This window comes from Aethalodelphis obliquidens, unplaced genomic scaffold (assembly GCF_003676395.1).
Source record: "Aethalodelphis obliquidens isolate GAN/ISIS:26980383/991018 unplaced genomic scaffold, ASM367639v1 scaffold30, whole genome shotgun sequence".
Lineage (NCBI taxonomy): Eukaryota > Metazoa > Chordata > Mammalia > Artiodactyla > Delphinidae > Aethalodelphis > Aethalodelphis obliquidens.
The window spans coordinates 4,838,423-4,851,430 of NW_020837974.1; the positions used below are offsets into that span (position 1 = coordinate 4,838,423).

Below are 13,008 nucleotides of genomic sequence, written 5' to 3' on the forward strand. Positions count from 1 at the left end.
CTGCGTCCCCTGTATCGGCAGGCGGACTCTCAACCACTGCGCCACCAGGGAAGCCCTAACATTTCTCATTTTAAAGAGCTATTGATCTTACTGCAGATTTTTCTGTTTTTCAAGGCAGGGTTTTAAGTAACCATTTTGGGGTTTGTTTCTCAATGAACCTGCTGCTTAAAAATGCATCAGGTCCGTTTAGAAGTGATCTTGAGAACTTTATCAGTCCATGTGGAGCATTGCTTGCAACATTTTTTGCTTCACATTTGAACATGTGTGTGTGTGTGTCTGTCTGTCTGTCTGTCTGTCTGTGTCTGTGTGTGTCTGTGTGTGTGTGGTGTAGCAGCAAGAGCATGTTTTACAAAAAGAGAGCGCTTTGGAAGTCACCTAGACTTCTGCTCTGGCCTGACGTATTTTAGCCTGCCACTTTTCAGCTCTTAATGATGATTAAGCCCATAATGGTTTAACTTCATAAATTGAAAATTATGGTCCTTTTGAGTTAGTCATTTTCAACCCTAATGCATATTAAATTTAGAAAATAATCCAAAGATACCCAAGGGATATTCTCTGTCCAGCTGGAAGAAGTCGACCAGGTGGGGTGAGGTCTCTTTTGTTTTTTTTGTTGTTTTTGGCTGTGCCGCGCTGCTTGCGGGATCTCAGTTCCCTGATCAGGGATTGAACCCAGACCACGGCAGCAAAAGCCCGGAATCCTAACCAGTAGGCCACCAGGGCACTCCTGGGGGTCTCTATTTTTAAATGTTCTCCGCTGCAGCCAGGGTGGCAAAGAGCGTTGTAGGCAAGGGGAAATAAAAGGCTTTGATTTTTCTGTAACTTTGATGCTGTGATTTGGTTTTCTGAGAGTGTGAACTGCAAGATGGTCTAGTTACTGACTGGTACTGGAGGTAGAAGAATCCCTGTGTGTTGTCAAATGGTTTTTCATGGAGTCTCGTCCCATTTGAACTCTGCTAGAAATGGAAGTAAAAATGCCCTCTGCGGGGTCCAGATGGCGGTTGGGGTACAGTGCCCAGTGTGGGCCTCCCACCCACACCCTGCTCTCGACCTCTCTGCCCAGACAGTGGGCTTCCTTCCATTTGCAAACTTAGAATTCCTTAGGTGTAAGGAGACAGTCAAGTAATGGTCATTGCCACTTGTGCAAGCACTGCACTGGTGGACCTGTCCGAAAGATTTAATATTTGCAAGAACTCCGCATATCGGGGTTTGTGGGAGGCAGGCCTGCCCCAGAGACCACCTGTCCTCATCCCAGAACCCTTGAAAACCTGCTCTATGTGGCCAAGGGGCTCCGCAGGTGAGTAAGGGAAGGGTGGTGAGATGGGGCGAGTACCCTGGGTTGGCTGGGTGGGCCCCGTCTAGCCCGTGGCTTCTGAAAAGTGGAGAACTTTTCCCAGCTGAGCCAGAGAGAGGAACGTTGCTAATTTCGAAGATGGAGGAAGGCGGCCTCTAGAAACTGGAAAAGGCAAGGACATAGATTCTCCCCTGGAGCCGCCAAAGGAACCAGTCCTGGTGGTTTCCTAACTTACAGAACTGTGAGATGATAAACTTGTGTTGCTTTAAGCCACTAAGTTTGGGGTAATTCGTTTAGGGCCATAATGAAAAAGTAACACCTGAGTTATTCTAGTGAGAGAGGCCTCGGGCGCGGCAATTAGTAGAGCTGGGAAAACCCTGGTGAGGTGCTTCCAGCTTCAGAGCTCTGCTTTAAGGGCTGAGCACGCTCGGCGGCCCGTTTAAGAGCGGGGCGGGGCCTGCGGTTGCCTGGAGACCGGCAGGATCAGGTCGCCGCGCCGCTTCCGTCTGGGATTGGCAGAGTCCCACGGCGTCCCCAGCGAGGTGAGCGCCCCCGCGGGGTCCCGGGGTCCCAGGCCGTGGTTGCGCCGCGACGGACATGACCTTGCCTCGCACTCCGGGACTCACCTGTGCGTCCTGCTCGATGCACCGGGGTGTCTTCAGTGGGGCCAGTTTGGGAAGGCCACAGAAACTGTGGCTTTGGAGCCCTGTGCCTCAGATCTAAGACCTTGGGCAAATAATTAGCACAAGATTTTTTGCTTGACCCTGGCAGTGCTGTCCTAGGGAGTAGGTAGCCGATGATTTCAAGTTCAAAAACAGGAAAGTGAAAAAATAATCACTTCATTATTGATTGTGCACACTGTCTGATCCGTAGGGATTTTGTGCATCATCTCATCCTTATAACCAGACTAAGGTGCTGTTATTCCTGTTTGACAGCTGAAGCAGAAGGACCTCAGGTAACAGCTGGGAAGGGGCAGTGCAGCTCATGAGCACTTTGCCATGCTGACACACGAAGAGACGGGCTTTTAAAGTACGAACTGGTGGCATGTAAAATTTCAGAGGTTAAGTCGGTATTTTTCACACACAGGATTGCTCTTCTTACTGGAGCACTATTTGGAAAGAAGTGGTAGATGGTGGTTCCAATTTTAAAAATTTTAGGAAGCAACCAATGCAATATTGAAGTAATATTTTTATAAACTGGTGAGACTCGATACTTGTAATTAATTTTTCAGGCTGTAGGAAAAGAGTGATAATGACATTGGGGTTGTAAAACGAGACATAATTTTTATTTTTCAGGTAAAACTCATCAACGCCTTGAAACAAACAGCTTTCAACCAAAGGAGTCATTTGATACTTACCTATATAAAGCAAACCTTAGGTCTTCTAAAGGCAATGGTGAAAGAAAAGAAAAGAGCAGATAAAAAAGGGGATAAGTTGGCCTGCTCTCCCTCGTCTGTCTCCGATCATACAGAGTTTCCCAAACAAGATGGCAATGCTGCTAGGCAAGATATGCCCCCAGGTGCTGTGCCACCATTGGACATGCAGCTCAAAGAACCAGAACTCGAGAGAGAGTGCAAAAATGATGATCTGCAGAATGAAGATACCACCCAGTATGAAGATACCACCCAGTATGAAGAGCCCATTCTGACCAAACTCATAGTAGAAAGGTGATTTTTTTTTTGCTTTTGAAAGGTGATTTTAATGAGCTGCATCGTCCATGCTCCCTTTTCTACGACTTTCATGCTCTCTGTTCTCTGTCTCTTGATAATCTCTTACTGTAGCTTTACTTCCGTCTCCCTAGACGACGGTAAACATCAATGTCTTTAGCACTGTTCTCTCTCCAAGAGTTTTAGGTTCAGATTTTTACCTCCCTAGTGGACATCGTCCACTGGACTTCAAACTTTCTGTGTCTCAACGCAAAGACTGCAGGACTTGAAGTACCATGATCTGGATTTGAGTCTTAGCTCTAGGACATCAACCCCATCGCCGAACCTTTCTGAGCCTCAGGTTCTTAATGGGGGGAAATAAATGAGTATTCGCACCTTAGAAGCTTCCTCTAAACGTTGCTGTTTCTCTCGCAGCCTTTGGCTCCTCCCTTGGTCCCTGTTTCTATCAGGGCATCCAAGCTCCAAGTCGCAGAACTAATCTCTTCCCTACCCCTGCCTTTTGTGTTTCTTTTTCCTCCGTGCTTCTCTCATTCATCCTTTTTGCTACGCACAGACTTGTCTTCATACCTCTTGCTTGGGCCATTGGACTCACTTCCTCAAGAGTCCCTGCTTCTAGCCTCTCTCCCCACGCCTCGTCGACTTACCTTCCTAATGCTGACTTGGTTTACATCACTCCCTGTATTAATTATCTACGTAACAAGTTACCCCAAAACATGACACTTAAAGCAATAGATATCACGTAGTTTATGGGGCTCAGGAGTCTGGCAGCAGCTTTGCTGGATGCTGGATGGTACTGGGTTAGGATCTCATGAGGTTCAGCGAAGATGTCAACCAGCGTTCGTCTAAAGGCTTGGCCGGCTGGACAGTCTCTCGCAGTGGCTCCCTGGGGTGGCCGTCGGTCTCAGTTCCTCATCGCATGGGCTGTCTCCGCAGGGCGGCTTGAATGTCCTGCCGGCATGGCAGCTGGCTTCCCTGGGGAGTGATCGAGAGAGCAGGCTTCGGGAGCCTCGGTGTCTTTCACAACCTAGTCTCGGACGTCAGCTTCTGTCATTGCCAACAGCCTAGTGGTCACACAGGTTGCCTCCCTGGCTTGACTGTTGTGTACAGTGCTGCTATGAACATGGGGGTACATGTGTCTTTTTGAATTAGAATTTCTGTCTTTTCTGGATATATGCCCAAGAGTGGGGTTGCTGGATCATATGGTAACTGTATTTTTAGTTTTTTTAAGGACCTCCATACTGTTTTCCATAGTGACTGCCATTAATTAGAATTTTTAAAAAATGATGGCTGAATGTTATCATACTTTTCTGGCATCTTGATATAAACATGGTTTTTCTTCTTTGATTTGCCGATATCATGAATTATATTTATAGGTATTCTAATGTTTACTCTTCCTTGGATTCTTGGAATAATCCCAGTGTGGTCATAGCTGTCACAGGTCCATTTGTTTTCCACCTCACTTACCTCAGAGCCTAGAGGCAAGCTAGGTGACACATCACACGTTATCCATTCGGTGCTGAACTAAAAATCTGGGTGCTGTTCTCGGTACCTCCGTTCCCCAAAGGCAGCACGTCAGCAAGCCCTGTTGGTTCTATGTCCGGAATATATCTTAAAATTATCATAGTAAAATACACATAGCATAAAATGTACTATTTTAACCATTTTAAGTAAAAATGGAGAGGCATTAAATACACTCACCATGTCATGCAACAATCCCCACTACCCATTTTCAGAATGTTTTCATCACCGCAGACAGAAAATTGTCCAGAATATTCCATACGCCTCCATCTCTCTCCCCTCTCACTACTCCATCCCGGCAGTTAGCTTCCTCCCCCCCCCCCCCCCCACAGTCCGTTCTCCACGGCAGCTGGAGTGATCTTTTTAAGACGTAAATCTGGTCTTGTCCAACCCACCTCTTAAAACCCTCTCATGATTCCTCCTAGAGCTTTTCGATTTTATAGCAAGTCTTTATCAGGCCCAGCCTCTTCTTCCCCTGGTCTCCCTCCCATCCATTGCTCACCTACTCAGTGTGGTCCAGCTGTGCAGCTGAACTTGAGCCGGTAGGCTCTTTCCTGCCTCAGGGCCTTTGCACTTGCTATTTCCTCTTCCTGGGGATCCTCTTCTTCTCCAGGTTCTTTGTTATAAGTAGCCGTCTCCTTACTCCTGATCACATTCCCCGATCATATCTTTCACAAAAACTGAACGTGATCTAGAATTATCTTGTTCATTTGTTTCCTTTTTACTGTCTCTCCTCTTTGAACCATAAACTCCCAAGGGCAGGAACTTGTTCACAGTTGCAGCCCTGGTACTTAGAAGGGGGCAGGCACACAGTGGTCCTCGGCGGGGAATGCTTGTTGAGTGAATGTGAGACATTTGTACTTTTTCATTGATGTTCATTACGTACTTTAACACACAGTAACTGAGGTGTGCTCACATGATTCATTGCCTTGAGCTTTGTTTCATTGTAGCTACGAAGGGGAAAAAGTCCGTGGACTGTATGAGGGAGAAGGCTTTGCCATCTTTCAAGGAGGCTGTACCTACCACGTGAGTTATACCTTTTGGGACTGGGCAGGGCAGACAGTGCAGGGTGATAATTTTAGATTTGCATCTTCAGAAAGTCCACTGATTCCTCAAAAGAAATTGGAAGTACTTGATGCTGATTTTAGTTTGAACCCTGAGTACATATTTTAAGGTAAAAACATGACTACTTTAGTACAAAGTAGTCATTTTAGATTTTTTCCTTTTGCCAAGTTTTATTTTGTACAAACAACATTAAGGTCTCTAAAGTAAAAAACAAAGAGTAAAAATCCCAGTATCCTTTTGCCATAAATGTTTTCAATTTGCTGTGTGTTTTTTTTTTTTTTTGGGGGGGTGGGCACGTGGCTTGCAGGATCTTAGTTCCCCGACCAGGGATCGAACCCGTGCCCCCTGCAGTGGAAGTGCAGTCTTAACCATTGGACCACCAGGGAAGTTCCTCTTTTATTTATTTATTTATTTTGGTGGCCTCTCCCATTGCGGAGCACAGGCTCTGGACGTGCAGGCTCAGCGGCCATGGCTCACGGGCCTAGCCGCTCCACGGCATGTGGGATCTTCCCGGACCGGGGCACGAACCCGTGTCCCCTGCATCGGCAGGTGGACTTTCAACCACTGCGCCACCAGGGAAGCCCCCCTCTTTTATTTCTTGAATGGATGGATCAGTGTTTTTACATGGGCGTATTAATTTTGTAGATAACACCTTGAATCTTTTTTTGGTTATGAATACGTTGCTGTATTAATGTATGGTTTCCATAACTTAAAAGTTTGTTTGTGATAAAATGTACGTTAAACTTACCATTTTTAAGTGTTAGTTTCAGTGGCATTAAGTACATTTACATTGTTGAACAACCATCACCACTGTCATCTGCAGAATTTTTTCATCATCCCACACTGAAACCCTGTTCCCATTAAGCACTGAATTCCCATTCCCTCTTCCATAATTATTTAAAATATTACATAGTGCTCTAATTTACCATTCAGAACTATGCCATAATTATTAGATACTTTTGGGGTGTTTTCATTTTTTGTCTTTATCAATGATGCTACAGTGGCAGTAGTCATTCATCCGTTCGTTCAGATTATCCAGGAAACGTGTGCTTGTTATAGGAACAGATTTTTGTAGTTGAGGTCAAAAGGCACAGGTTTCAGTATCCTGATTTTTCCCATTAACATAACATGTTCATTTTCCTGTGTTATAAAAGCTCTTAAAAATGCCATTTATGGGAATTCCCTGGTGGTCCAGTGGTTAGGACTCTGCACTTTCACTGTTGAGGGCCTGGGTTCAGTCCCTGGTCGGGGAACTAAGATACCACAAGCCATGCAGCTGGCCAAAACCAAAACAAAACAAAACAAAAAAACCCCATGCCATTTATTATGACTGGATGATACTCATTAAGATGACTGTCCCTCTGGCCTCTGCCAGTTCTGGCCTTTGTAGTGTTTCTTTATCCTGATGAGAATCTTCCTTCACCGCTGTGGTACTTCTACAAGGCACGAGTGTGTATACCATTCAAAGATACCTAGTGCTTGACCACATGGGATAAACCCCTCCTGGGCTGCTGAGGATGTGATCACAGCTCCTGCTAACCCCGGGTGTCCTCAGGTATGCAGTCACCTGGTAGCTCAAGCCTGGCCAGGCAGCCTTGCCCTTCCCACTAATGAGAGGCAAACACCCCTTTATTTCTGGAGGAGCCCCTTCCTCGCTGCCAGCTACCTGCTTTGTAAACTTTGCATATTTTCCTTAGACTCAGATTCTTGCGATTGAAAGCCATCATCAGTTGGATCTCCTTTAAACGGTGAAGGAGGCAGACCCAGTGGAATGACCCAGTAGCCCCACGACCCACAGGGGTCAGACCTGCGTTGGTCACATGTTTAGATCGCAATTTCCTAAAGAGAAAACTTGAAAACAAACATTTCACGAAACACTTGCCCTTCCCGTGTAGATGAAGCGCAATCCCTTCTGTTCTATCAACACTCTGTTAAACAAAACAAAACTCTGCTTCTTGCGACCACGATTGATTCCATAATCCAAACGAGAGCCTCAGCCTGCAGTTGTAAGCTCTCTGGCTGCCCCCAGTTTCCCTGAGCGCCAGCCCTGCCTGATGTGCGGCTAGGTTCCCCTGGATGGATGATATAACGGACCTTCTCGCTAGTGAAGTTAAGGCAGTGGTTCTTAAAGCATGTTCCCAGGGACCAGCAGCAGCACCTGGGAATTTGTGCAGAGTACAAATTCTTGGGCCCCAGCCCAGAGCTGGTGATGAATCAGGATCTCCAGCGTGCAGGGCGGGCCCAGTCATCTGTGCTTTCACCTCCCCCCACCCCGGTGGCTCTGATGCACAGTCGAGTCTAGAACCGCTGCGTCAGGGCACTGTTTACATAGATCTCGGTTCTCTCCAGTCATCAACCCCTGAGCTCACCACCTCCTCTAAAGAAGGGATTCCGAGGAAGGACTGGGTGTAATGTTACACGCGTTTTCTCTGATTGCATTGCGACATTCAGGTGTGTGAAGTTTTTAACAACTAGTTCCTATACATTAATAGATACTCTAAGTGAATGATATGGACAACTGTACATTATGTATACTTGTGTTTGTGTCAATACACACACACGCTCACACGTTCTGATAATTCCCAGTAAGGGAAAACAAAGTGTGACGTTGACAAATGTCATAATTTCTGATATCCAGATAATGGTTTTAATCTAGTCTAAATAATTTTCAAAAGACCCTTAAACTTTGAAATACAAAGCCCAAAGCATATGAGTTCTTTTGAACTCTAGAGTTTTCCAACAGCTTAATTAGGTGAGGAAGCCTGAATTTACAGCTCAGTTTTAACAACTGCGCAGCACCGCCTAGTGCCAGTTTTAGGGAACTGGGTTTTTTTGGACTCCTACTCAGATCCTTTTTAGAACAGGATGGACGCCAGTGTGTTGCCAGCTCCCAGCTGAACACTGGACAAGCATATTTGTCGAACTTGTTTCCATTTTAAAAGCTGAATCCCTGGGTGGCAGTTGTGTAAATCAAGATTGGGCCTAACGCTTTGTTGCTCTGTTTCAAAGGGTATGTTTTCAGAAGGACTCATGCATGGACGGGGGACTTACGTCTGGGCTGATGGATTGAAATATGAGGTAAAGCGTATAGTATGTTATAGTTCTAAGTGAATTATGTGATTTAATGGTCAGGTTCCCACAATTAAGCGTACTAGTTTCATAAAAGTAACTCAGCACATGGGTTAAAAAAAAATCCATAGAACCGAAGAACAGAGGTGACAAGTTAGTTGTTACCGCAGGGGACCCTCTGTAAATTGTCACCAGTTTCCAGTTTCGTTTGTATATTCTAGAGGTATTCTTCAGCCTCTCCCATTTTTTTGCAAACACAAATAGTTTATTTTTTTTTTAAAGATTTAATTTTATTTATTTTTGGCTGCGTTGGGTCTTCGTTGCTGCGCATGGGCTTTCTCTAGTTGCGACGAGCGGGGGCTACTCTTCGTTGCGGTACGCGGGCTTCTCATTGCGGTGGCTTCTCTCCTTGGCGGAGCACGGGCTCTAGGCACGCAGGCTTCAGTAGTTGTGGCACGCAGGCTCAGTAGTTGTGGCTCGCAGGCTCTAGAGCGCAAGCTCAGTAGTTGTGGCGCACGGGCTTAGTTGCTCCACGGCATGTGGGATCTTCCTGGACCAGGGCTCGAACCCGTGTTCTCTGCACTGGCAGGCGGATTCTTAACCCCTGTGCCACCAGGGGAGCCCTGTAAATAGTTTGTTATACACTCTCTTCTGTACCTTTTTTCTCTAGAGACCAAACCATACCCACTCACTCAGATGTAGCTATCTCTACTGGCTGCTTGTGCTGCGTTTGGGCCTCACTTAACGGTCTTGCTGGGTTAGGGAATGCGTATTTTTAGACCGGTTGCCTCTACAGTGCGTGTGGGCCTGAAACGCTGCCCTGAAAATCACAGTTGCAGAGCTGCTAACGCGATGGTGTTCCTAAGTCGTAATGAAAGCATTTAAAGCAGGGGATATAAGGCTCACATGCAGACAACAGCCAGGTTAGGGAAAGAGGCACGATTGGGCCAGATGGGCAGCTAAGTGGACTGGGCAGTGGGAGATGAGGCTGGGGAAGAGCGAGGGGAGGGTCCACCTTCATTGTCACGGAGCGGAGAGAACAGCCGAGGTCCAGGGCGGCCAGAGGATTGTGTCCCGACTGCCGTTTCAGGCCAATCTTTCCCGGGAAACTCCCCACTGCCCCCAAGCCCCGCCTCCTGGCCTGGACCTCTGGTTCATCAGCTCTGGAAGGTCAGGTGGGGCTCATTCTTGCAGACACGGACCCACCCCCATCACAGACACACAAACACCCAGTCAGGGGAGGGTTTATGGGCAGGATTCAGGCTCTCACAGAAGCATCCTCTGGGAGGTTGGCTGGCCTCTTGGGACCTCTGCTGGGCCCTCGCCTCCAGGAGTTCATGTTCCTGGAAAAGAACCCGATGCCTCTGGGCTGAGGTGTGGGGGCCACCGCATGCTGGCCACTCATCCTGGGGCAGGAGGTTGGCTGGTGTGTCTGCAGTATATTAGGGTTTCCACCAGTGATCCCTGAGCCTGGCTAACCGTCAGCATCTCCTGGGGGTGACACTGGAACCCAGTGAATTAGCCGCCTCCAAGGCGGGTTCCAGAATCCAAAATTCTCAAGGCCAGGCTTGGGAGCCACCACTGTACCACGTCACCTGCTGGCTGCTTCGAGCTTCGTCTGCACACAGCTTTCCCGATAGCTCATTCCGCCTGGGCTTCTGTCCGGTGGAGGGACCAGGTGTGGGAGGATGGGATGTGTAGAGACGGGAGGAGAGGGGGGTGGGAGCTGGAGGGGGTATTCAACCGTTTCCAAGGGAGGAGAGACCGGCGTGGTATCCGCATCTCCAGCAGCCCACAAGACGAGGGATCTCTCCACTGCCTTCTTTCTGCCACACTGATGACCATTTTGGCCTAGGGGGACTTTGTGAAAAACATCCCCATGAACCATGGCGTCTACACGTGGCCGGATGGCAGCACCTACGAAGGAGAAGTGGTCAACGGCATAAGACACGGATTCGGCATGTTCAAGTGCAGCACGCAGCCCGTGTGCTACATCGGCCACTGGTGCCACGGCAAGAGACACGGCAAGGTGGGTGAGGCGGCCACGCGACCCCCGGCTGTGAATGGGATGTGCAAACACAGAGAGCAGGAGGTGGGGGGGCTGTGAAGGGTATATTCACTTTTTTTTTTAATGAGGTGAAATTCACATCACGTGAAATTAACCATTTTACAGTGAACAATTCAGTGGCATTTAGTACATTCACAGTATTGTGCCACCACCACCTCTATCTAGTCCCCAAACATTCTCATCATCCCCAAATGAAACCCCATACCCGTTAGGCAGTTACTCCCCACCTCCCCAGCCCTGGGCAACCACCGATCGGCTTTCTCACTCTATGGGTTTACCTATTCTGAATATTTTGTATAAATGGAATCAGACAATATGTGACCTTTTGTGCCTGGCTTCTTTCACTGAGTATCATGTTTTTGAGGTTCATCCGTGTTGTAGGTAGTTCATTCCTTTTTCACAGCTGAGTAATATTCCATTGTATGGATGGACCACATTTTGTTTATCCATCCATCCAGTGATGGACATGTGGGCTGTTTCCATCTTTTGGCTACTGTGAATAGTGCTGCTATGACTGTGAGTGCAAAGGTTTATTTACTTGTTTTTAGTTCTTTTGGGTATATACCTGGGGTGGAATTGCTGGGTCCTACGGTAACTTGATGTTTAGCATTTTGAAGGACCACCAAACTGTTTTCCGTGCTGGCTAAACCAGTTTACACTCTCACCAGCAATGTAGGTTATAGGTACTTTGAAGCGAGGTTGCTGTTTTTGGTACTATTGTCTCACTTTTATATAGGATGATAAAATACTGTAGCACTGTTTTTAGAAAATGTCAAAAGAAAAAGTCTATCTTCATAATTATCACCTTACTCAGATTTAGACTGTTCCCTTGTGTTCTGCATTCTGTTTTTTTGTCTTTTAGCTCAGAGCAGGTCAGTTCAGATATTTGGGGGAGTTGGGGATGGTGACTTCTATATAGAGGCACCAGGATGGCTGCGAGAAGGAACAAGTTAGCGTGATAATGAGGAAGAAGATGGAAAAATCACACACACACACAGAAATAAACCAGTGAATAAACAAGCAATTTCAGGCCATTTACCGTAGATCCAAATGCTTTGCACAGTGGCTACTCCCACTCCCTTAAAGGAATCGTCAAAGAAAAATTATGCCGTGTTCACTTATGCTCAGAGGCAGTAAAGTAAGACGTCAAAATGGATAAAACAAACTGGTTTTGGTACATAAAAGAGAGTGAGCTTCAGTTATAAGGAAGGTACTACTCTTCACTTTAGGAGACGACAAAATAGGATTTCTTTAGGTACTTATTTGACAAATAATTACTGACTATACTGAGTGTGATGGATGTAGTCGTTTCATCCCGTATGTGACACTTTGCTATTCAGGGGTAACTGATTTGTGATCTCATTCTCACTTGGGGGGCACTTTACAGTATTCTTAATCACAAACCAGAAACATAACACGGGTTATATGTCTTACCTAAGGATGACGTTTTCTGCATCATTTAGACTCCTTAAAATCATACATTTTAGGGCTTCCCTGGTGGCGCAGTGGTTGAGAGTCTGCCTGCCAATGCAGGGGACACAGGTTCGTGCCCTGGTCCGGGAAGATCCCACATGCCGCGGAGCGGCTGGGCCCATGAGCCATGGCCGCTGAGCCTGCGCGTACGGAGCCTGTGCTCCGCAACGGGAGAGGCCACAACAATGAGAGGCCCGCGTATCACAAAAAAAAAAAAAAAAAAAAAAAAAAAATCATACATTTTAATCTTTACCTTTAAAAAAGCATTTGTTTTATAAGCCTTGATGATTTTATTAAAAAAATGCTATTCTTTGTTCTAGGGCTGCATTTGTTACAATCAAGAGGGTACCTCATGGTACGAGGGAGACTGGGTGCACAACGTCAGAAAGGGCTGGGGGATAAGGCGGTAGGTATCCACCGCCCCCCCCATGTTTGGGGTGTTGGCGAAAAGCGTTCTTGGGCCCAAATAACTTTCACATAGGCTATTTAAAGATAAGGTGCAGAACTTACAGAGAACACGTTTTCTATATAAGCAGGGTGGAATATTTAAATTAACCCCAATATAATCTCAACAGGGATGAAGTATTCTTCGGAAAATTTAGAAAAACACCATATTAAATATGATGGCTAATCATACTGTTTCACTTTATTATACATAGAAACTGCCTCCCTTTGTTTTCTATATTAATCCTGGGTCTCCATTGTTAGTTTCTATTTTCTGAGGGATATTGACATATCGACTTGATTTTAGATCGAGCTGAGGGAGCCAAATATTTTAAGGATTAAAATACTTGGGGGCAAAATATTAACCAATCATAATACTATAGGGAGTTACTTAAAAAGATTATAAACACTAAT

General features: G+C 46.3%; 1 protein-coding gene across 5 annotated transcripts in view; it reads left to right on the plus strand.

Moving 5' to 3' along the window:
- Positions 1–11: 11 nt before the first annotated feature.
- Positions 12–13,008, plus strand: part of RSPH10B (radial spoke head 10 homolog B) — a 41,056-nt gene continuing 28,059 nt past the window's right edge. For 3 of the 5 annotated variants that reach the window (XM_027125763.1, XM_027125767.1, XM_027125768.1), the window contains exons 1-5: positions 12–2,957; positions 5,426–5,501; positions 8,550–8,618; positions 10,465–10,638; positions 12,471–12,556. In XM_027125763.1, coding sequence (XP_026981564.1) covers positions 2,683–2,957; positions 5,426–5,501; positions 8,550–8,618; positions 10,465–10,638; positions 12,471–12,556 — 680 coding nt within the window. In that variant the 5' untranslated portion in view covers positions 12–2,682. The remainder of the gene's footprint in view (positions 2,958–5,425; positions 5,502–8,549; positions 8,619–10,464; positions 10,639–12,470; positions 12,557–13,008) is intronic. The other 2 variants (XM_027125764.1, XM_027125766.1) reach the window with 2 other exon arrangements.